Below are 23,178 nucleotides of genomic sequence, written 5' to 3'. Positions count from 1 at the left end.
ATAGACCACAATGAAAGCATTTTTCCCATGAAAGATAATAACCCCCATGGAACTTGTGTAATTTCAGAGTAGATAATCAAGTGCACAATTAAACAAGTTTACAAGAGTGAGAGTTTTGTCTCTGGCCTTTGTTACTACTAGTGAGAGAGAACCTTAACTGGTACAAAAATATCCTAATAAAACATTAGAATATTTCTGACATTCTGCTTAAATAAAAAAAACCCCTCATACATATTTATGATGTAGCTTTGGTATAATCTGCAGTAGGTTTAACAAGTAGAATATATCATATACCAACCCTTATTTTATTTCCTTGTGTTTTTTATTCCATAACTGGGAAGTTTGTAGAAATAAGTTTGATAAGTTGCTTATCAAAGAGGAAATACTACAGACACAGAATTAAAGTTTTGAAGACCCAGTTTTATCTTTAATCCTCAGTAAGAGAGGGAGAGGAAAAGGGGGAGATTTTAAGCTATGAAACAAGCAGTCAGAAGAGTAAGCACTCAAGAGTCATGAGTGGTGTGCATAATTTTACAATAATATGGGCACAAAAAATATTGTTGCCTTTAGTACATTAGGATCCCTAGATTCCTCCTTGCCTCCATGCACCTTTATGTTTGACTTGTATGAATTTAATCACACGGTCGTAGCAGTCTTTGCTGTTGAAATGTTTTCCAGAGCCTATAGCTTCCAATCTGCCTATCTGGCCTGTACATATGTCATTAAAAATAAACTCTATATAATAAATAAATATATAAAATAAATAAAATGTTGCCTTTGGATTTCTATAAATAAATTTAACTTTTTTAAAAAAAAATCCTGTATTACTAAGAGGTCTTTACTTGAAATTCATTAAGGGGTGACTTTCAACTGAGCAGTCAAAACTGAAAATAAGTCTCTTTTTTCCTGTTTGGATTTTAGACAGACCATACCCTCCATGCCTTTGCTTTTTTAAAAAAAAATGCAGCGTACACTTGAGCAGGCCACCAGCCAAAATTCTTCATGAGTCAAAAGTATGGCAGCTATGCTGCTCGAGGATGAAGTATACAACAGACCAAAAAATTTAAAAGCGTGTCTATTTCCCAGCATGCATCAGGCCTTTCCCCCCTTCCTTCGTTCTTCAGCTTCTGCTTTCACTCTCAAACATTCTCACTCTTTCTTTCTCACTCAATAAATCAAGTGATGGGCATAGGCTCTCTTCCAGAAGACAAACCTTTTAAGTGCGGAACACCATCAGCAAGTTTCATCCAAGCCTCCATCATATATTATGCATGCGACATAGTTTGGCAACAGTGGAGCTGATGTGATGACACAGCTAATCAATTAAGAACCCACCGCATGAAACCTTTATAGTGGTTGTTGGTTTTTAAGGGCTCAAGTGAAGGAAATGTCTTTGTCAACTTTGGCTTAAAATATCCTTATATAGTTCAGGGACTTTCTCAGGGTCCACTGGCCTAGGTAAAAAATGTGTGAATTTCTGATGCTTTTTAGTCCTGGTCCCTTCTCTGGGGGTTCCATCTCTATTTAATGCGACATAATATCGTCTTCCAGTGTCCACATGCTTATATAGGTTTGATGAGTATGTATTATACCAGTTCTCTTCAAATTGTTCTCTGAACACACACTCCTGGGTTAATTTATCCTGTAAATATAAGCAGAAAAAAAGTCATCAGTGGATTATTTTCCCATATATTATTAAACATTTGGAATAGAGACAAACAATAATTTTATTTATTTCCCTGTTTATTATCTTTATAAATAACTCAAGGTGATGAAGACACACAATACTCCTTTTTCCTCCTGTGTTGTTTTCCCACAACAACAACCTTGTGAGGTTGAGTTGTGTTATGAGTAACTAGCTTAAATATTTTATTCCTCCTATTGGTTTCCAATTCATTTATTTCTTAAGCATCTGCATCTTTGACCAGCTCACACCTCTACATTCTTATTACTATACTCCTTCTCAGCCTACTGCCCTTCAAATCTATTGGATTACAGGATTTTTCACTTGGCAATCTCCTAGGAAAAGTCTTATCTAAAAGTCACCTAAGTGGGAAGGCTGAACTATTATGATACATAATTAAATAGATCTTCATTAATTTCTAAATCCTAAACATTTAAACATTAAAACATTTGTTGCTTTAAAAAATAGGATTTTCCATGTGAAGAGTGTTTCTATAAGCATAAAGGCATATATTAAAAATGCTTAGAATTTATTTCTGCATATCTCTGTATTGAAGCAAAGGTGATTGTAAAGGTGTCCTCTGTCCAGTTGTTTCCCACTCTAGGAAGTGGTGCTCTCATCTCCGTTTCTTAACCAAGGGAACCAGTGTTGTCTGAAGGCATTTCTATGGTCATGTGGCCAGCATGACTATACACCGAGACACATGGTGTCTATTTGCATGCTTTTGAACTGCTAGGTAGGCAGTAGCTGGGGCAAGTAATGGGAGCTCACCCGTTGTGCAGCACTCTGGTCTTGAACCCAGGCCATCAGCTTTCCAGCTGACAAGCTCAGCATCTTTAACTGCTGAACCACCACTCCCCTCTGAATGAAGTAATAGCATATTATGATGCAATACTGTATCAGGGTGGATTTCTCTGTTTACATATAGCAGGGGTGTCAAATTGGCGGCCTGTGGGCCAGATGCGTCACATGCAGGCCACGCCCACCCCGGTTCCACAAAGGCAGAAAAGTCACAATATATCACGTTACATCATGTGACAGGATCGAGTTTGACATACAGCATGTAATCTAGATTTCTTGGGATTTTTTTACTAGTTTGTAAAATAGCAAGTTGTAGGGCCCTTAAACCACCAAATTTGAGATTTATTCTTTAAGGGAGGGGTATATAATACCTTCAAGATTCTTACTCCCTAAAGTTGGCTTAAAATAGACATTTTAAAAATCCATATGACAATGGAAGATAAGAAAACACTTTTACATTCATTAAGTGTCAGCTCTTAAGAACAACATGTAGCAACTAAAAGAAACCTATACTATCAAGGAATTAAGAATGTAATGGGAAGAAAAGTTAATGAAGTGAAAAGAAGAAAACAAAATTAAAGTTACTCTGTAACGCAAATGCTAATAATATGCGGCACAGATAACTTCTTAAATGCAAGACTGTGTTTTGCCAGATGACATATTCTTTGACACTACATTGGCTGCATACAAAGAAAAGCTTTTTAAATAAAATTCAGTTGCCCAGTATCACAGGATTTGATCTACTATTTTTAATAAAAAAGTTAGAAATGCTGAAGCAGATATTATTGTGCCCATGGAGTGAGTATTTCTTTCTTATTTATTTACAGCATTATACCATTTCCCATCAAAAAATGTTAAGTGGTTTCCAATATATTTCTATATGAAATGTATGGTGCAACACAATTATAATCCATATATTTTATTTTCAGTAGTTTCATTTATAGCAACTACATTGCTTTCAAGGTAATCTCTGATAGTAGTAATTATTTCAGTATCTATATACACTCATTCGAGCTGGTCAAGGAAAAGCAATATAGAAATTTTATACATAAGATGATGAATAAAAATGTTTATATTGCATTGCGGATGGTGAACATATGGGCTTATCTGAAAGAGAAACATCCACTTACATTTCCCATAATGAATCCAAGAGATATTTAGGCAGTGATAGTTACAAGTTGAACATATTTAGTGAGAATGACTACACCATTCCCACCACACACAGAGTTTATGCATCAAGAGGACTACAACTTTCAGTACCACAACCAAGTGGAAGATATCGTTTTTCTTACACCCTGCATATGAATTTCCTAAAGGTTACCCATTGAAGGAACAGAGGTATTTGGTCTGATCCAGAACAAAAGAGCCTTGGTGGAGCAGTGGGCTAATGCCTCCTTAAGTAACACCAGCTGCCTGCAATTAGTGCAGGTTCGCATCCCACCAGGCTCAAGGTTGACTCAGCCTTCCATCCTTCCGAGGTAGGTAAAATGAGGACCCAGATTGTTGGGGGCAATAAGCTGACTTTGTAATAATGCCGCTTGGGGTGTGTGTGAAAGCCCTAATAAGCAGGCATATACATAGAATGAAGGCTACTGCTAAGTTTGTAAGCCGCCCTTCGGAGAAGGGCGGGATATAAATGGAATTAAAATAAATAAAATAAATTAAAAACTATTCTTATTATGGTCTTAAACTGCCCTTTCAGTGGTGGGAAATGTCCTTCAAAGACCCAATGAAAGGCAAACAATCTCAGTTCCAGATACAACTTGTGGTGTACACAAGACTTTTCACACTCTGATTTTTATTGTGCTCTTAAGCTTACAGTAATTTTTTTAGGAAGAATTTGCCATCCCATGTCTTTTTTCATTCCCCCCCCCCACTTCTTAGTAGGCTTGGATGACCTTGAAAGAAGCTAAGGAGGGTTAGGCCTGGTTACTACTTAAGATTAAAACCACAAGGAAATCACAGAGCTGTAGGCTCAACTGGAAAGTTAAAAAACACAAAGGACATGGTAAACCTCTTCCACTCTGTACCAAAAAAACCCCATCCGTACATTGTGATATCCATGTAATCACCATTAGTTGAGTTTGAGTTTAGGATGTTTACCTTTACGTTAAATTTGCCAATATTGTAAACAATTTTCCATTGTTCTTGCAATTTCAACAATCAAAGTAGTTGTTCATATAATCACTTAATTGTTGTAACTCTCACCATGGATTTCTCAAAACAGCCTTAATATCATATGCTATGAACAAACTTACATATTGAACAGTATGGAGGGAGATCCTTACAAAGGCTTAGATGGATAAGCAATTTAGCCATAGTGATTATTACGTCTACTTCATCCAAAAGTTTTAATAGAGAAAAAGAACCAACTCTGATGTTTCAGCCTCATTGTGCAACATCAATTTTACTGAATTCTACAATAGGTAAAGTTGAATGTGTTCTAATAGCCTCCCACAGCTTATCTAAGAAGAAGAATGCAAGCAGTTTTGTAATCAATCTCTTCTATTTATTTGCTGAATAGTCTTTAAATACAGCACTTGTTGTTCCTTGAACAATTTTTTAAATTACTTTGAGTTCTTTCAGTTGTAAATCCAGATGCTGTATAGAAGTCAAATACACTGTCAGAGAAACTGGCAAGAAACTTACTTAATTTAATGTGGGTTTTTTTATTCTTATTTTCTTCAGTCAAATTAGATCATATGGAGTATACTGCAGAATGCTATCTAATATTAAAAGGCCCATTATATTAAAAGATTCTCAGTCTATTCTTGAGTCAGTTATTTGCTTTTCCATAAATACTTGATGCCATTATTTGAAAATAAGTTGCATCTGTAAGATAATTTATTTTCTCTTCTGGAACGCTTATTAATTACAAACACCATCAGAGGCTACTATCAGGTTTCCATTTTGAAAATGCAATTGGATTATTTCTACAAAGAATTATAACAGAATACACAATAGGATGGTCTATGATAAGACATAGTATCATATGAAGAGGTCAGTTCATGGTTATCCAATCTTTTGACTTGCCTGGTCCCCAGTGAGTGAAGAATTGTCTTGGGCCGCATATAAACATAATATAAAATATATAATATAGTTACTGTATATACATAACAATAGATAACAAACTTATATATATATATGTGTGTGTGTGTGTGTGTGTGTGTGTGTGTGTGTGTGTGTGTGTGTATATATATGTATATGTGTATATATATATGTATATGTGTGTATATATATATACATATATATATACATATACACACACACACACACACACACATATATATATATATATATATATATATATATATATATATTTGTGTAAATTAAGAGTTACTCTAAGAGTTAACATATGACATATCTAATCTAATCTAAGAGTTTATATATATATATATATATATATATATATATATATATATATATATATATATATATATATTGGAGCCACATTAAAAAGATGTCCAGGGCTGCATATGGACACACCTGGGTTAGTTTATGTATGTCATAATAAACATGGGATATAATCATAATAAAAGTTTACAAAATTAAAGCTTAAGAGAAAAATAGTTTTTGAATTCCTTATTTTGCTTTCCATCTTTTTAATATTTTGTCAGTTCCAGAGTAATAGAATTATACAATAACACAGGATACAGTATTTTTTTAAAAAATATTTACAGCCAAATATTTTGTTCCAAACCACCCCCACTTGCACTATCACCAACGAGCTGCACCACCGTGCCCCTATACCTCCCTATATTGCAGAAGCACTCTAGTCGTGGAAAAATGGATTGTAGACATTGGATGACTGCTATTTCTAGCATTTTGCCATTAGTCAGTCCAAATAAACATCTCCCACATGTTGATAACTGAATTCAAATTCTTTTAATTAGTTGAATATGCCTGTACATAATTATATACTCTTTAACTGTTTTAGATTAAGTTATGTGATCAGTTTTACCATCTATTACAGGACATGAAGTAACTCATTCACTTATTCATTCATTCATTATCAAGAATGAGAGCATCCATTAGACCAGTATTTCTCAACCTTGGCAACTTGGAGATGTGTGGATTATATATTACATAGATTCTACTATATAATAGAAATTAATGCATTTTTTAAAAATCCCATTTATATCCCGCCCTTCTCCGAAGACTCAGGGCAGCTTACAATCTAAAGCATAAATCAATGTGCTTAGCAATAGCCTTCATTCTATGTATATGCCTGCTTATTAGGGCTTCCCCGCCCCAAGCGGCATTATTACAAAGTCAGCTTATTGCCCCCAACAATCTGGGTCCTCATTTTACCTACCTCAGAAGGATGGAAGGCTGAGTCAACCTTGAGCCTGGTGGGACTTGAACCTGCACTAATTGCAGGCAGCTGGTGTTACTTAAGGAGCCATTAGCCCACTGCTCCACCAAGGCTTATGCAGGATTATGCAAGATTATGCAGGAAGACACTATTACTTTCTTTGCAGACATATGAGAGCCTCTGAATTTTATGATCTAAACAACCACATCATCAGACCAAGACTAGTTCACAAACACAGAATCACTCAGCAGAATAAATAGCCTGAGAGTGGCTCATGCTATTTTTAATTAATTGAACTAATACAATCTAAGAAAATCTTTCCTCCCATTAATGCCATTAATTAGCACTGAAAGTGGGGGGGAAATTATCACAAGAACTATTTCTTTTTTAAACCTCTTCCTGTTTTAAAAACTGTCATTACATCAATAATCTCAATATTACAAAGTTTTCATATATTAGTAAAAAAAAAGTAGAGTATCACAGGGAACATTTTAATTGCATTAAGATTATTATATGTTACAGAAGCAGTTTAATGCCTGTAGCAGGAGACTGGATTATAAAATTAACTAAACTTGCAAAAATGGTAGAGATTACTAGTTTGGTTTAAAAAAAAATTTTTTTTACAGTAAGGATTTTTTTGTTGAAAAAAATATTGATTTGGGGATTTGGGGATTAAAAAGGACAAAGAGGTTGGAGAAAAGTTTAGAATGGTAATTACTTAACAGAGAAAGAAAGTCTAATTTCTTTTTTAATTTTTCTTTTTATCTCTCATTTTTATGTCTCTCTTTTTATATCTCATTTTTTATATTTTACTACCGTACTTCAAATATACACACATACACCCCACACATAGATGCATACAGTACATATATACACAATCAAATATAAAAATTTGATTAATAGTTTTGTTAACTGAATAGCCATGGAGCAAATATATTCACAACATATACATTTTAAAAAAACCAAGTTAGCAATAGTTTGCAATTTACTTCATTTCTGAATAAGCAATAATATATTTCATTCCATCTGAATTCATTCCAGCTGGATGAAAAACAAAAATGCATAACCACATATAGTATCTCCAATTAAAAATAGGTCAATTAACGGTATCTTTGAAAATTGTCTTTGAATAAGAGTAAATGAGAAAGTCCAGCACAATTAGTTACTAAGCATATGTACATATGCATCAGTGGTATATCAAAAAGCATATCCTAGAAGGATAACCAGGCCAAGGTCTACTTGCATCTGAACAAAAGGGCATCTGCAGGAATGGTGAATTGGTGGCTTCAACTGTGCAGCTAGCTATAAAGCCCATACCCTTTTTCATAGGCATTGCATAACTGACATACATTGTTTAAAAGGCAAGGCTTTCCTCTCATGACTGAGGATGCTAACTTGACTTTTCTGATCCTCCTATAGATTCTCCCTCATAAGAGCACCTTTGTGGGAACCTCAAAATCCCTTTCCAGATGCTGAAATCTGACAGTAATCATTTTGCCCTCTTTGTTATTACAGGTGGGCCAATCCTAATTGTCTGGTTCCAAAATCTGCTCTAGTATATCTTCTCCATGCCCATTTCTTGGTGACTTCCAGATGCTGCCAGCCATGACATACAAACTGAATTCCATGGTCATTTATAGGTAGCACTAGCATTCCCCTGCAATCAGAGACATGGGTCACTTATGATCAATTTCTCCCTCCTTTTCTTTAGAGAGAGCCCTGGTTAGTCTGATGACTAATTAGACAAGTGAACTGGCCTCACTCCACATTAAGAAGCATGATTAGTGGGTGTTTTCCCATCAGGAAGAAATGTTTGGTGGAAAGGGAAATGAAGCCAGGGGTCTACCAATCTTTTTTTCTTAACTTGTACTGTAGTAATTAAGTAAGGATAGCACCACTTGCAGATTTTGCTATTGTACCAGGATTGGGATCAGTAATAGGGGGGCATAATCTTATATCAGGATTCTTTTCTGTCAGCTCAAGAACTATCGAATAGTACCTTACGTGGGGGCTGATCAGGACAAAATAATTACTTTTCATGATAAATTACTTTTTATGATCTGGAGTGCCCCAAGATAGCATTTGTCTTTTTAGCAGCCATATTTAAGCCAGGTCAACAAGGAACCCAGATCCTTTTCATATGGAATACAATTAATCCTCAACTTACAACCATTCACTTAATAGTTCACAGTTAAATGGACTCAGAAAAAAGGGACTTATGACTTTTACTGACACTGTCATCGTACTACCTTGTGGTCACATAATCCCAATTCAGGTGCTTAGCAATCAACACTACAACCTGTTGCAATGGCCTGAGGTCACATGATCACATTTTTCAACCTTTACAGTTGATTTTTGGCAAAATAACTGGCAAAAAAAATTGATTAGGGAAGCTGGATTTGTTTAACGAGCCTGTGATTCACTTAATGACCTTGATTGTTGTAAAATCTTAATTAATGACCTTAATTGTTGTAAAATCAGGTTTGACTCACTTTACCACCGCAATGACTTATGACAGAAATTATGATCCCAAATGAGGCTGTAAGATCAGGACCACCTGTACCACCAAGTCAATCTTCCCATCTTACTCTTGTGCCTTACATTTTTCTGCCTGATGCAAAACTACATTTCTACTGTTAAATTCCATCCTGTTCATATCAGTGCATGAGTGAAGCTTATCTAGGCCTTTAGATTTTTTCCCTCAAAAGTATTAACTGTCTCTTCCAGTTCCATGTCATCTGCAAATAACTCTGTCAGCGTCCTGTCATATCTAAGTATAGTCACTAGAATATTAAAATAACCTACTTTTAAGGTCATATATTTACTGAGACTGTTCTATTCTCACTCAGAATGATTCAGCAAATTATTTGAAAAAAGTGTAAAAGGAGAAACTAAATACTACAGACACCACAGAATTGCAGATTTTACAGGATGCAATTGTAGAGCTTTAAAACAGTTTCATAATCTAGCAACTATTTTGATATTTCAATGTATTTATTTGTAATATATCTATCTAATCTTTTCCACTTACTGGAATATTCAAATCAAGGCCAAGTTACACTGAAGTTGGATCAATTTCAAAAATACTGTAAAACTAGAATAATACTTAAACGTATAATACTTCGCTCTCGAAGAGACTTAAACCTCTTTGAGAGCTAACATGCATAATACTTTTTCTCAATGTGGCAATGAAAGATTGTAAGTAAAGAAGAGAAGGCTGTCTTCTAACTCTAGAATTAACCAGGGAAGGCTTTCTATCTTGTTCCCATCAACTCTGCCTCAGCTACTGAGAGGGATAAGACCTCCCCAGTGCTTGCCTTGCCTACCCTACGAGGTTCCATCCAAAAAAGGTGCCAGAACTCCGTTCTGAGTGTTCTATGACAAAAAAAAGCCCTGGACCTCCCTAACTATCCAAAGGAGAGAACACAAGATTTGTATAGAATTATCTTGTTTGATTTACTAAATAAGGATAGCATTTCCTATTAAGGAGATATGTTTGGCCTTTCTTGTGTTGATATATAATTCATATTATATAAGCTATATCAGTGTTATCAGTACATATCAACTTAATTTTAATATTGTGAAATTCTAAATTGAAAAATGATACTATAAATATGTAGCTCTAATATAACATTAACATTTTTTATTTATTCTTACGAGTCTCTGCTTATAAATATCTTTTCTATTTCTTTATTATTTTGTTTTCTGTTTCTTTTTCTTATGTTCTTAAATAACTACTAAGATAGATAAATAAATCTTAAAAGATTTATTTTTTGTTTAATTATTAACTCTTAAGTGGGGGGAAAAACTAGCCCAGATATGGAAGGTAAATTAATCTGTATTACATTTTAATAAAGAGTATAATTCCAGTGCAGTAGTTAAAGGCTATCCAGTGCAGTAGTTAAAGGCTATCAGGCTAGAAATTGAAAGAGTGGCTTCTAGTCCCACCTTAGGTACAAAGTCAGCTGAGTGATTTTGAGCAATTCACTCTCTCTTAACCATAGGAAGAAGGTCCTGACAAACTACTTCCGAAATCTTATCAAGAAAACTATGTAAAACTTTAAACTATTTAAATTTTCAACCATTATGGGAATTGAAACACAATTTGGTATTTACAATTCTCCAAAATGTTAATGCAAGTTTCAAAGTGAGAAAGTGCTCATAAAAATATGTATATATGTAGTCATTTAACAATATGAATTGGGACCAAAAACTCCAATCTTAAGCAACATGGTTATAAGTAAACAAAACCATATGATCATGCTGTTTAGGATCCAGAGTTCCAGCAATCATTAAACAAGGACCATAAGGTATGTGTTGTTTAAGCAAAAGGACTTCATGTGATTGTGATTTCCAACTTCCCGCCGGCTTCATCACTGACTTTGCTTGTGGGAAGTCAGCAAGAAATGTCACAAGCTCTAATCACATGACCATGAGACACTGCAATGGCCCTAAGTGAGAGGATAATTATCCCCCATTCAGTATGTTATAACTTTGAACAGTCGCTGATTTTAAATGAGGACCACCTGTATTTATAAAAATAACGTTCATGCTAATTTTCCAAGGTTTGCATGTAAAAGATGCTTTATTACACATAAATGTTTTAAAAATATTCATATTGGCTTTTCATGCATACACTGAGCAAAAATACATCTAAAATAAGGAAAATAAGAAAGTGTATAAATAACATTTTCTGTTTTAGATATATATATGGAAACAGGCTGTAATGGTATCTGGGATATGGGTTGAAGAGATGTTTAGAAATAGCGAGATAAGAGAAGGCATAGCTGGATATCGGGTGGAGAAAAAGCAAGAGGTTCAGAAAGGACCCTCCCCAGTTTGTTGAGCTACAAAGGAGACCACAGGGAAAATATATTTTCAGACACGCAAGATTCTGTTATTACAGCTCTACAATATAGTAGAATTAGCTTTTCTGATCATGTTTTCTCTTTGATCTATCTGGTAAGGCTTAAAAAGGCTTGGCAAGGCAGTGAAGCCAATACAGGTAGCCCACAACTGGGACTGGATCTCAGCTGCTGATTGAAGTGAGGTGCCCATGTAACTTCTCTTCTCAGTACTCCTGGTTGTGATCATTAAAGTGATCTCACGGGTCTAAGCAGAGTCCCAGGTAAGGAAGGTGGGATGCTTCATGGGGGTGGGGGAGAACTTGGGAGGCCACAATCAGGAGCTGAAAATCATCCCTGCTGAAATCCAAGCAGGACTTTCAGCCCAAGTGAAGAGAACTCACATGCATCCTGCACCAGGCCTTCCAGGGGCTCCCCTATTTGCCTGAGGCATCCCACACTCCTTATATTACTGCCTTATTACCTCTTCGGCCCCTACCTTATTTCAGCTCCCTCTGTTCTCCGTGAGTTGGCTGAAAGCACCTTTTCCAAAGCCATCATAATTCCAGATCATCATTAAACAAACAGTCATAACTTGAGGAATATTGGCACAAGATGGGATAATATAGTCCTTAAAATTACTTGTGATCAGTATCTTTTCATCTGCATTTTATAACAAATTATCTTTTAAAATCAGTTTCATGCAGAAAGCATTACAATCATCTGTCTGAGACAAAGCTTTGCCTTCTTCAAATACATGACAGTATGGAAAGATCTTAGATTTGTGAGTTGTTTAAGGCTTTTTGAAATTTAATGCTGGCTAATCTAGTAACTGTCAACAATTAATTTTCAGAATTGCCTTGCTCTAAGAAAAATCCATATCCATTTAGTAATTTATGCACAGGAGCTAAGCAGAAATGTGGATAGATAATACAGGCTAACAATGTTGCTAGCTTCATATCCTCTACCAATTTTAATCATGGCCAGTAAATCAAGACTGTAAATCTAATTTTAGATATCATCAAACAGAAAGTCATCTCCAATTTAAGAATGACTGCTGATGCATTGCCTGGAGTAAAATAAGGTTCTGGGAAAGATATTTTAACTGCTTTTACACATGAGTATTTCCCACGGCTATATTTTAAATAGTTTCTTCTTCAAATAAGGTACTCTTTACTATCTAGTGACGCCACATTGGTTTTGACCCATAGCAACTTCTTCTAGACTGCAGATTCTCTTAATACCTTTTAAGACCTTAGTGCAAAGAAAAAACAAGTAAAAGATCCAAGTGTAATGTTCTATTTTTTTCCTCCATGCATCTCCCATATTTAAAGAGACAATATACTAAAAACACTTGCAGACCCCCCAGGCTTTCTGTTTTCCACTTCCTGTCAAGTCAGTTTAAAACTCAACCAGGATTGATCTGATTTGTCTTTATTATTTGCAGCTTTATTCTTATATTGAAGTGGTCTAGACATCATATCTCTACATTTTCAAGTCTGGAGTTCACAGAGAACACATCCTTATAGTCCTGTTCATTTGTTTTCCTCCCTTCCTTGACTCAGCAGGAAAGTACATCTGTATATATAAAAAAAGGGACGTGGTGGCTCACTGAGCTTGTCGATCAGAAGGTCGGCAGTTTGGCGGGTCGAATCCCGAGTGCTGCGTAGCAGAGTGAGCGCCTGTTACTCGTCCCAGCTTCTGCCAACCTAGCAGTTCGAAAGCATGTAAAAATGCAAGTAGAAAAATAGGGACCACTACGGTGGGAAGGTAATGGCGTTCCGTGCACCTTTGGTGTCTTGTCATGCCGGCTGGCCACATGACCACGCAGACGTCCTCGGACAAGCGCTGGCTCTTCGGCTTTGAAACGGAGATGAGCACCGGCCCCTAGAGTCGGAAACGACTAGCACACATGTGCGGGGGAACCTTTACCTTTACCTTTTATATATATAAAAAAAGGACTGCCTCACAGCCTACATTATCAACAACCAGGCATGTTAATGTTGCCACCCTCACACAATTTAAGTCAGGGTGGTTTCAGAGCAGTGACTGGTAGGTTGCTTGCTATTTTTAATCTCTCATCCTGCATTAGCTATGGGCAGGAAAAGTGGCTACCAACGGCTGAGCATGATGAGCGTGGCAGTTTTTTCTGCTTCCCCCCCCCTTTTTTCTCTTTTCTTTTTCGTTGTAAATTTTATTTGCATTTGTCTTATTTTTGGGTTTAAATTTTTCAAAGACATTATATTTAAATACCAGCACATGATAAATTGCTGATTTAATAATTTTGAAGAAATTACTTTGATGAGCTACTTTCTGAACAATTTTTGGCATCAACTAATCTAAGTAACCTGGTAACCTGGTCTAATTCTAATGCAGACATGTCAAACCTGCAACATCACATGATATCGCGCAACGTATTGGAGCTTTTTCTCCATTGCCGTCAATGGGTGGGCACAGTTTTGGGATGACGCGTCCGGCCCGCAGGCCGGCAATGTAAAGAAAGAAGGGAAGGAGCAGTAATACACAAAAAAAAGAATTATACTATGTCATCACTATCATCAGCAATCTACTAGTACAGGTCCCAATATTCCGGGACCCAATTTTATTCATAATTTTCTATAATTTTCTGCCTTATTTATCCTGTAAAATCATTTTAAAGCAATATCCCCTCATCAACCATTCTCCGGGTGTTTTGGGACTACAATGCCTATAACTCCCATGATGACCTAGAAAGTCTGATACAGAATTCCCGGTATTTCTAATACTAGAGAGGAAAATGCTATTTTTAAGCTATAATTATAGTGGGCTGGAGTTGCTTTCTGCAACTTTTAGTTTAACAATCATCTCTATTCATGGAACAACACGAAAAAAACAATATCCATATAACTAAAAACCAGACTGGAATCAATTACCTGCTTTACTTCTCAATTCAGGAATAACTAAATTTAAAGACACCAATGCTTGCTGCATGTCTCTCTCATGTGCAAATTCATCTTCTGTACCTTTAATTTCAACTTGGATGACATATGTCAATTATTTAATATTTTGTAGGCATTCAATTTTAACTGAACTGGTGAGTGAAGATATCAGAGAATAGGCAACCGTCTTGCTAGTTATCAAATTAGACTTTCCTGAGCCCAGAAATTTTTAGTGCTCAGGCTCTGAATAGCATTCATACATACATGCATACATACATGCATACATATCTGACCCCACCCTGCAATTCCTCATTAAATAGCCTTCAGGATTTTCTCAAAGTCCAAAGCAAGCACTTCAAAGGTAGATCCAGTGTTTATGAATCAAATAGAAAATCCTATATAATAATCATATGAAATGCAAGAAAAAGATCAGAAAGATGGAGAAAATCAATCAAATAAAAATAAATTTAATGCTATTCTAATTTCTATCACTTACTCCAATTGCTCTGTTTATACCCTTCACCATCAAGATACTCTCTGACTGTCACACTCTTGGTATTTGAGAATGGTCAGGTTATAAGCAAAACTAAGTCAAGCCGATTTATTTTTAGAGCCTTTGTCTCATAAAATTATATATGTGTGGAGCTACCAATAATGTGGATAGTAAGTGTAATTGTAAGCAAGTGTAATGTGGATAGCAAGCGTAATTCCAATATCTACCATGCTTGGTGGACGTGTAAAAAGACAGTTCATCTAAAGCAGGGGTGTCAAACTCAATTTCATTGAGGGCCGCATCAGCATTGCGGTTGCCCTCAGGGGGCCGGGTGGGTGTGGCCAGGGTGGGTGTGGCCTACTGGGTGGGCATGGCTAGAGTGCGTATGGCCTACTGGGTGGGCGTGGCCAGCTCTACATCGTTCGCATCAAGGGTGCCTATGGAGGGGGGCTGGGCAGGAGTAGGACAGATCTGAGGGTCTCTGGCAGAAGGAGGGTCTCTGGGCCAGGGCCAAGGCAGTGGGGGCTGTTCCCTCACTGTTTCCAGGATGGCTTTGCGGGCCACATGAAACCACTTCGCGGGCTGGATTCGGCCCCCGGGCCTTGTGTTTGACATGTCTGATCTAAAGAATCCTTAAGATTGTGGCAAACTAATGATCTGAACAAGAAACAGATCAGTTTCTCAGCAACTGTATTACATCAAAAAAAAATTTGCCAATATCTTATTAGGCACTAGTGAAAGTCCACTGGCTCCAACAGAATTTTTACATGAGCAATATAATCTATGTCAAGATAAGGCAGAATTTAAAAGTACATATTCAGGAACATTGATTTCCTGGTCCTGCTATGACAAAATGGCTCAGAGTTAAGAAAACTGCACAAACCACCTGAGAAGTGAGATGAAATTTGGGGGTGGGATGGTGGGGTGTCCAATTCATCTCACATTGCTTTTAATATGGTTTAGTATCTAAGAATAAAAGATGAATTTGACAAATATCTGGTAATAAAAGTTGATGCTCTGAGATTAAAGAGACTGTTATTGCTTGGTAACTCATTTGACTTCATCTCTTCTGAACCTCAGACTTTGGCCAAAAAACCCCTCTGGGATATTATCTGTAAATATAGTACTGCAGGCTATATTATTCAGTAAAGTGTGTAAACACAATCCAAGTTACTATGAACTATATCTGTTAAAATATGGTGCTACTGAAACTCTGCAAGGAAGACATAAGAACACTGCTATCAAGGCTAACACCTAATCATCACTTTTATGTCCCGTTAAGGCTTCATAATATACTGAAATCTAGGTTTCATAATATAGTGAACCAATAGGGGAAAGCTTCCCAAAGACAATCTAAGACCTGGGATTTGGAATTCTACTCTTAAAATAGAGAATAAAAGAAGTCCTAATTACACAAAAAGACTCCTAGTCGCTCCTATTTCCAAATGTGTGCATGCTTACTAGGAAATAAACCCAATGGACAATGTTGAATTTAATTAAAATGAATATAACCAGCCTGTAAAAGAAAGATTTGACTTTCTACCTTTCTGGGTATACCTTGATTTTTCCATGTATCCAGCAGATTCAACACAACCAATAACCGTATAGCCATTGCCAAACTAAGGTAAAATATATTATTATAGGAAACCTCCTGAAGTTCACCCTCGTTCTCTAATATAGTAGAATCATATATTTTCATTTCTATTTTTGAGCTGCAATTATTTGTTGCTTCAAAACCATTCTTAACTATAATTTCAGAGGTTGAAGTTTAGCCAGCTTTAAACCATTGAACATTGTCATCCTGAATAATATTCTGGTTTGAGGCCAGCATTTTTGGAAGGCCTCTTTCCTCTTTTATAAATGTGCCAATAATCTGGAGTCATCTCAGGTCCTATGGTATGACTTGCCTATTAAAAGCATGAGGCTGCTGAAGATACACAAAATATAGCTTAGCTATATTGTGTGTTCACCGGCCTCATGCTTAACTGCTTTGAGTAGTACATCACTTTTAAATCTGTCTGAGCATTATAGTACAAGTAAAATATATAAATATAGTATCTTTGCTTGATAACATAAAAAATTAGCCAAGAGGTATTTTCAAGATCATCTATTTTTCATTTTTAACACTATATCTAACCTCACTGGCTGAAGAGATTTTGAAATAATTGTTTTTAAAAAGTATTCCTATCATATGTTTTATGAAAACTAGATGATACTAGTTTTCATTCAATTCAAGGCCAGTATTCAGTGGTCACATGCATTTTGTGTAGTTCATATACAAACTACCGATTATCACATACAATATTATTCTACATAACAAAACAAGGAGTCAAAAGGAATGTTATATTGAACATGGAGAACAGAGGATGGTGAAATTATTCTTACTTATGAATAATTGAGTTTCTTCTTGAGTGTTCTACATGTTAAGCTGGTCATAGATGCTCCATCAGTGGAGGCTTTCAAGCAAAGTTTGGATAATCCCTGAAATGATCAGAGCATTTCTGCCTACTCATTCGTAAGAATACAGACTCATGATAGGCTTTAACAAGTCCAGGGTGTTTTCCAACATGCAGCTGACTTTGACTTTTTATTATTATCAATACCAACAAGGACAAACCAAGATGCTTGGACGTCTCTTTTTATGTTAGTCCTTTGAGGCTATCTAAGACTCCAGGGGTCCTTGGTGCTCTCTGAGCTTGCTTGTTTTCTTGCAGAGGTTTCATTACCCAAACTAGGTAACATCATTATTGCCAGTAAGGAGTGTGGTTTTCTGTCAGTTTATATTCTAGTGGCTTGCCCTTTCAATGTTGATGGGGGTTCTTAAAGATTCTTTGGTTGGGCTGTTTACTGTTAGCTTCTCTGGCAGTTTCTTGATTGGGGTATTGTTTACCCCAATAATAGAACGCAGAATAATAGAGTAGGTCTGATGTTAATTTTGGAGTTAATCTATGCTGATCTGGGTCTGATTGCTGATGGAGAGGTGCTTAGGTCCTTTTGTTCCCTTTTTGGTTGGTTGATTGTCTCTTTTCCATAGTCTATAGATGTTGTTAATGTCTATGTGTCTATTGATAGCTAATTTGTCAGAGTGCCTGGCTTCTAGAAATTCCTTGGTGTTCTTTGGACTTGGCTTGGTCTAGAATAGTCACATTTTCCCAACTGAAACTATGGTTAAGTCTGTCTATATGTTGTGAAATTAAAGAGTTTTCATCCTGTCTTCTGACTGCTGGTTGGTGTTCATAGATGGGTTCTGCCAGTCTTCTGCCTGTTTGTCCTACATAGTAGTTGTTGCAGTCATTACATATATATATTATAGATGATTACTGGGGGGGGTGGTTTCTGGGGTTGCTGGATCTTTTGGTTTGCTTTGAAAGTTTTGAAGGGCTTTAGTTGGCTTGTGTGCTACGCTGATTTCATGTGGTTGCAGCAGTCTGTTCATGGTTTCTGAGATACTCCTGATATAATATCAAGAATATCAAGATAAGAGAGTCTTGAAAAGACTTCAATACGGGATTGAACTCCAAAAGACTAGAAATATTCTTGACTGGGATTGTTGGCTGTGGTAATAAAATCTTGCAAGTCCAATTAAGTTTTCTCTTCCTTCCCTCTTATACCCAAGAAGTCAAAGATGAGGCAGTCTGAGTCTCTTCCTAATATTTTCTCTTTCCCCTGGATTCAAAATGCTCTTCTGCCCTTGCTGTTTTTATAATGGTTTCTGATTTCCCCCCCCCCCACAAGGTTATCTCTATGGCTCTTCGCATCACCTGCTTCATTACACTTAATCTTCCTGTCCAAGTGGAATAAAAACCCCAGAACAAAATTATGGGAACAAATTTCAAATTCACACACAACCACACATTCCTCACTTAGCAGCTCCCAAAGATCACTAGATTAGTCCTGCAATGCAGAGGTGGAAGAACTGGGCATGTCCCTCTCTTCTCTTTCTGGACTGTGTCTCCTTCTGATGGCTTCCCCAATCTATCCAGCAAACCCTGCAACCCTAGAGGTAAATAGAACTATGGAACATTCCCTCCCCTCAGCTACGTACTCATCTGCTCCAGGGAGTATATCTTGCTGGCAAACAAAGAGCCTGCTTCATCCTCACAGTCATCTTGTAGCATTGAAAAATCATGGGAACATAGAATAGTAGAGTTGGAAGGGACCTCAGAGGTCTTCTAGTCCACCCACAACTTCTGAAAGCAAGCTATTCCACTGTTTATTTGCTCTCACCATTAGGAAATTTCTCCTTAGATTGCTTCTCTCCGTGGTTAATTTCCAACCATTCTTTCTTCTCTTGCCTTTTGGTGCTTGGGGAAATAGTTTGACCCCCTCATCTTTTTTTGGGATGAAGGTTTCCTGGGAATTGTAGACGAAATCAATCTACAAACATAGGCATGAATGTCTGTCATGTTCTCCTATGATCTCTCCAGTTCTGGATGGCCCTCCAGGTGAATCAGATATTTCAATCATTTCCCTTGCAACTAGATTATAGAATAGTTTCTACTTCGTATATCTCTTTTCTGTCCATCAGAATGGGAGGAGTAAGTTTTCTTAGTAAGCTGTGTTCAATGATGCAGGCAACTGCAGATGAAAGGCCATTGATTAATTTATTGAACCATTAGGAAGGGGCCAATAAACCTTTTTGAGAGACATACTAAAAACAAAATCTTAGTTGAAACCCAGGTCAAATCCCCTCTGCAATTTTGGTACCTTCTTGCCTGTGCATGTCTGCAGCTTGTTTGCGTGAAGCCTTTGTCAAAACTACTTTAAGAAAAGCTCTCCTGTAGAAAGCATAGGGTGTGAAGAACTGCAGATGTTGGGGTTCTGAAGAACAAAATACAGAAGTACAAACTATAATTTGCCTGTGCAAATTATAGTAAAATATAGAAGTGCAAACTATAAGGTACTAAGTTGTTGTAAGCAAATTTTGCAGTTCAGTCCAATTATCTCGTTAGACAAGAGACATAGCAGCATATTGTTCCTGAATCTGTTTCTATTATTCAGTTTGACCATTAAAGGTTGAATGTCAAGATGACAAATGGATTTTAATGTCTAATAACTGGAAGAGGGCCTTCTGAAAGTTGGAGGTAAATTGAGATCCACAATTTGAGATCATGATTGACTAGGTTTCTGTACCTAAAAACACTTTCAAAAACTTTGTGTGCTTTTTCCTAAGCCGATGGGACCCCTTGCAAGGAATGAAATGAGCCATTTTTCTAAACAAATCTACAATTCCTAGAATGCCAGTATCAGTTTGTGTGGGACGGGGGAAATAAAATCCCAGGTCATAAAAGAGGAACTCAGAGGGAGAAGCAAGTCACTGAGTTTTCCATGAATAGACTTTGCTCAGCATGAAACATGACAAGATGAAATGTAATCTCTGTCATCCTTCTCACACTTGACCAAGAGAACTATCTGAGCACCCAATGCAGTTTTAAACACATCCCAATGTCCAGCAGTTCTATTATCATGACATTGTTATAAACCTTCTCTCCTTAAAGAAAAGGGAACATATAAATGGCTATTGTGAAATACTGCCCTTTCAGATATGTAAGGTGAAGAACCATCTTGCAGCGCTTCCTGGATATTATCCATCCAAGACCTGGAGTAAGCATCCGGTTGCTGCACTTTCATTTAATCTGCAAGATCAACATTCTGCCTCTCTGCCCCAATCTTTCAAGAGGGTCTAACTCCTGAGCAATGGCAAAATTACAGCAGGGGGAGATTATCATTTTCTGTTTATGTGACAGGGCATTTAATAGCCTGATATTGTGAGGGGAAATAAGATACAGGAATTGAACTGGGAGAACAACTGCGTCCACCTAATCTTCCAAGTTCTTCTTTTTGCACAACTTCTGAATTCACATGGTTTACGCATATTTGTACTAGGTGTCCTGCCCTTCCAGGAAGTGTCCTCATTGCTGGAATGCTGCCTTCATATAATTGTGTTCAGCCGATAGAAGCAATCTAGAATAAAATGCACATGACAAGGGATCCATCCTGCCCTCCTGTGCCTGGAGAACTACTTTAGCTACCATTTCTAAAGCACTAGCATGCATCATGAATTGGAAAGTGATGTTTGGACATCTGAGAAGGAGCTGTAATGAGAAAAGGTCTTTCAATTTCTGAAATGCTGTTTGCTTCGGAATATACCATAAGAATCTATGTCTTATCTTTAGATGAGTGTTATGCAGTTTGCAAAATTATGAATTCCTAATTAGGAAATTAGGAAAATCATGAAAGATGTAGATCCTTCACATTTTGAGGTAATTGCTATGAAAATATGGCTCATACTTCTAAAGCAGAGGTCCCCAACCTCTTGGGCACCAGTGACCGGTTCCATGGAAAGAGGTTTTTCCACAGACCGGAGGGTGCATGGTGCTGCCTGCATCCTGCGGATGGAGATGTGCAGAACGGTTGCTGGCATGCCGTGGCCTGGTACGGGATTGGGGATTCCTGTTCTAAAGGATCCATTTGTATGCATTCAGCAGAAATCCTGTAATTGAAATCATCAATTTGGGGTAGATCAATCACAATTTCTCCAGTGTAACAAAAACAAACAAACTTATGTTTGTAGAGTCTTTTAAAGATCCTTCTAGCTCGGGTTGTGTGTCAGGAAGGGTCTTTCAAAAAAATCAGTATGTCATCCAAATACACTGCAACATTTGTTGTTGTTAGTTGTGAAGTCGTGTCCGACCCATCGCGACCCCATGGACAATGTTCCTTCAGGCCTTCCTGTCCTCTACCATCTTCTGGAGTCAATTTAGGCTCACGCCTACTGCTTCAGTGACTCCATCCAGCCACCTCATTCTCTGTCGTCCCCTTCTTCTCTTGCCCTCAACCTTTCCCAGCATTAGGCTCTTCTCCAGTGAGTCCTTCCTTCTCATAAGGTGGCCAAAGTATTTGAGTTTCAACTTCAGGATCTGGCCTTCCAAAGAGCAGTCAGGGTTGATCTCCTCTAGGACTGACCGGTTTGATCGCCTTGCAGTCCAAGGGACTCGCAGGAGTCTTCTCCAGCACCATAGTTCAAAGGCTTCAATTCTTTGGTACTCAGCTTTTCTTATGGTCCAACTTTCACTGCCATACATTGGAACTGGGAAGACCATAGCCTTGACTATATGCACGTTTGTTGACAGGGTGATGTCTCTGCTTTTTAGTGTGCTGTCTAGGTTTGCTATGGCTTTCCTCCCTAGGAGCAAGTGTCTTTTAATTTCTTGGCTGCAGTCCCTGTCTGTGGTGATCTTGGAGCCCAGGAAAATAAAATCTCTCACTACCTCCATTTCTTCCCCATCTATTTGCCAGGAATTGAGAGGGCTGGATGCCATGATCTTGGTTTTCTTAATGTTTAGTTTCAAACACTGCAACATACACTTGCCCAAAATATCAAAAACTTTTAATTCATCTGAATCATGAATAATAAAACTCTACTGAAAAAGGCCATAGTAACACTCTTGCAAGACTGATTATATTGTTCCATCCCTCCCTTTTATACCCCTGGGAATCAGGGAGCAGCCAAGTGTGACTCTTTTCCTAATACTTTCTCTTTTCTGAAAGCTCAGGGCAAACGTCTGCACATTTTCTTTTTGCAATAGTTTCTGAATCTTTTCCCCAAGATCATCTCCATGGCTCCCTACATTTTACATGACTTTAATAACCATGTTATTTGAGTGTCTGTGGGTCTTTAAAAGTCTAGCACAGAAGATGGAATTTACAATAATAAACTATTTCAACACAGACTAGATTTGCTAATGGATACATGTCATTTGGCAAGTGTCAGTACTGCAGTGTCAGCATCCAGCCACACTTTAGCTCTGGCACCCAGAATACCACACCCTCCCCCCATAAGCTTTTTTAACCCAATACCAGTATGGTACTTGAAACAAGCCAGCACCTTGAGCGCGATTTGTTGGCATATGCTTCAAGAATCCAGGATAGGAAAATACGCACCAATTCCAGACCATAACAGAATTTCTGCTACCGTTGGCAGTTGTTGAAATATAGGTATTAATTATGCCAGTGTCAACAAGACCCTAAAGGATCATGAATATTAGATGATACATTTCATTGAAACTAATAGAATTAGATCACAGCCACTTTTCATTTCATTGCATTGCAGTTTAGCAGTA

The 23,178-nt window shown here is 37.2% G+C and overlaps 1 protein-coding gene across 2 annotated transcripts in view; it reads right to left on the bottom strand.

Moving 5' to 3' along the window:
• Positions 1–407: 407 nt before the first annotated feature.
• Positions 408–23,178, bottom strand: part of FGF9 (fibroblast growth factor 9) — a 45,987-nt gene continuing 23,216 nt past the window's right edge. For both annotated transcript variants that reach the window (XM_081328058.1, XM_081328059.1), the window contains exon 3: positions 408–1,642. In XM_081328058.1, the coding sequence (XP_081184184.1) occupies positions 1,397–1,642 (246 nt within the window). In that variant the 3' untranslated portion in view covers positions 408–1,396. The remainder of the gene's footprint in view (positions 1,643–23,178) is intronic.

The sequence above is a fragment of the Vipera berus genome, assembly GCF_964194415.1.
Source record: "Vipera berus genome assembly, chromosome: 4".
Classification (NCBI taxonomy): domain Eukaryota; kingdom Metazoa; phylum Chordata; class Lepidosauria; order Squamata; family Viperidae; genus Vipera; species Vipera berus.
The sequence above is the reverse complement of the archived record's forward strand: the minus strand, read 5'-3'. Positions and strand labels throughout refer to the sequence as shown.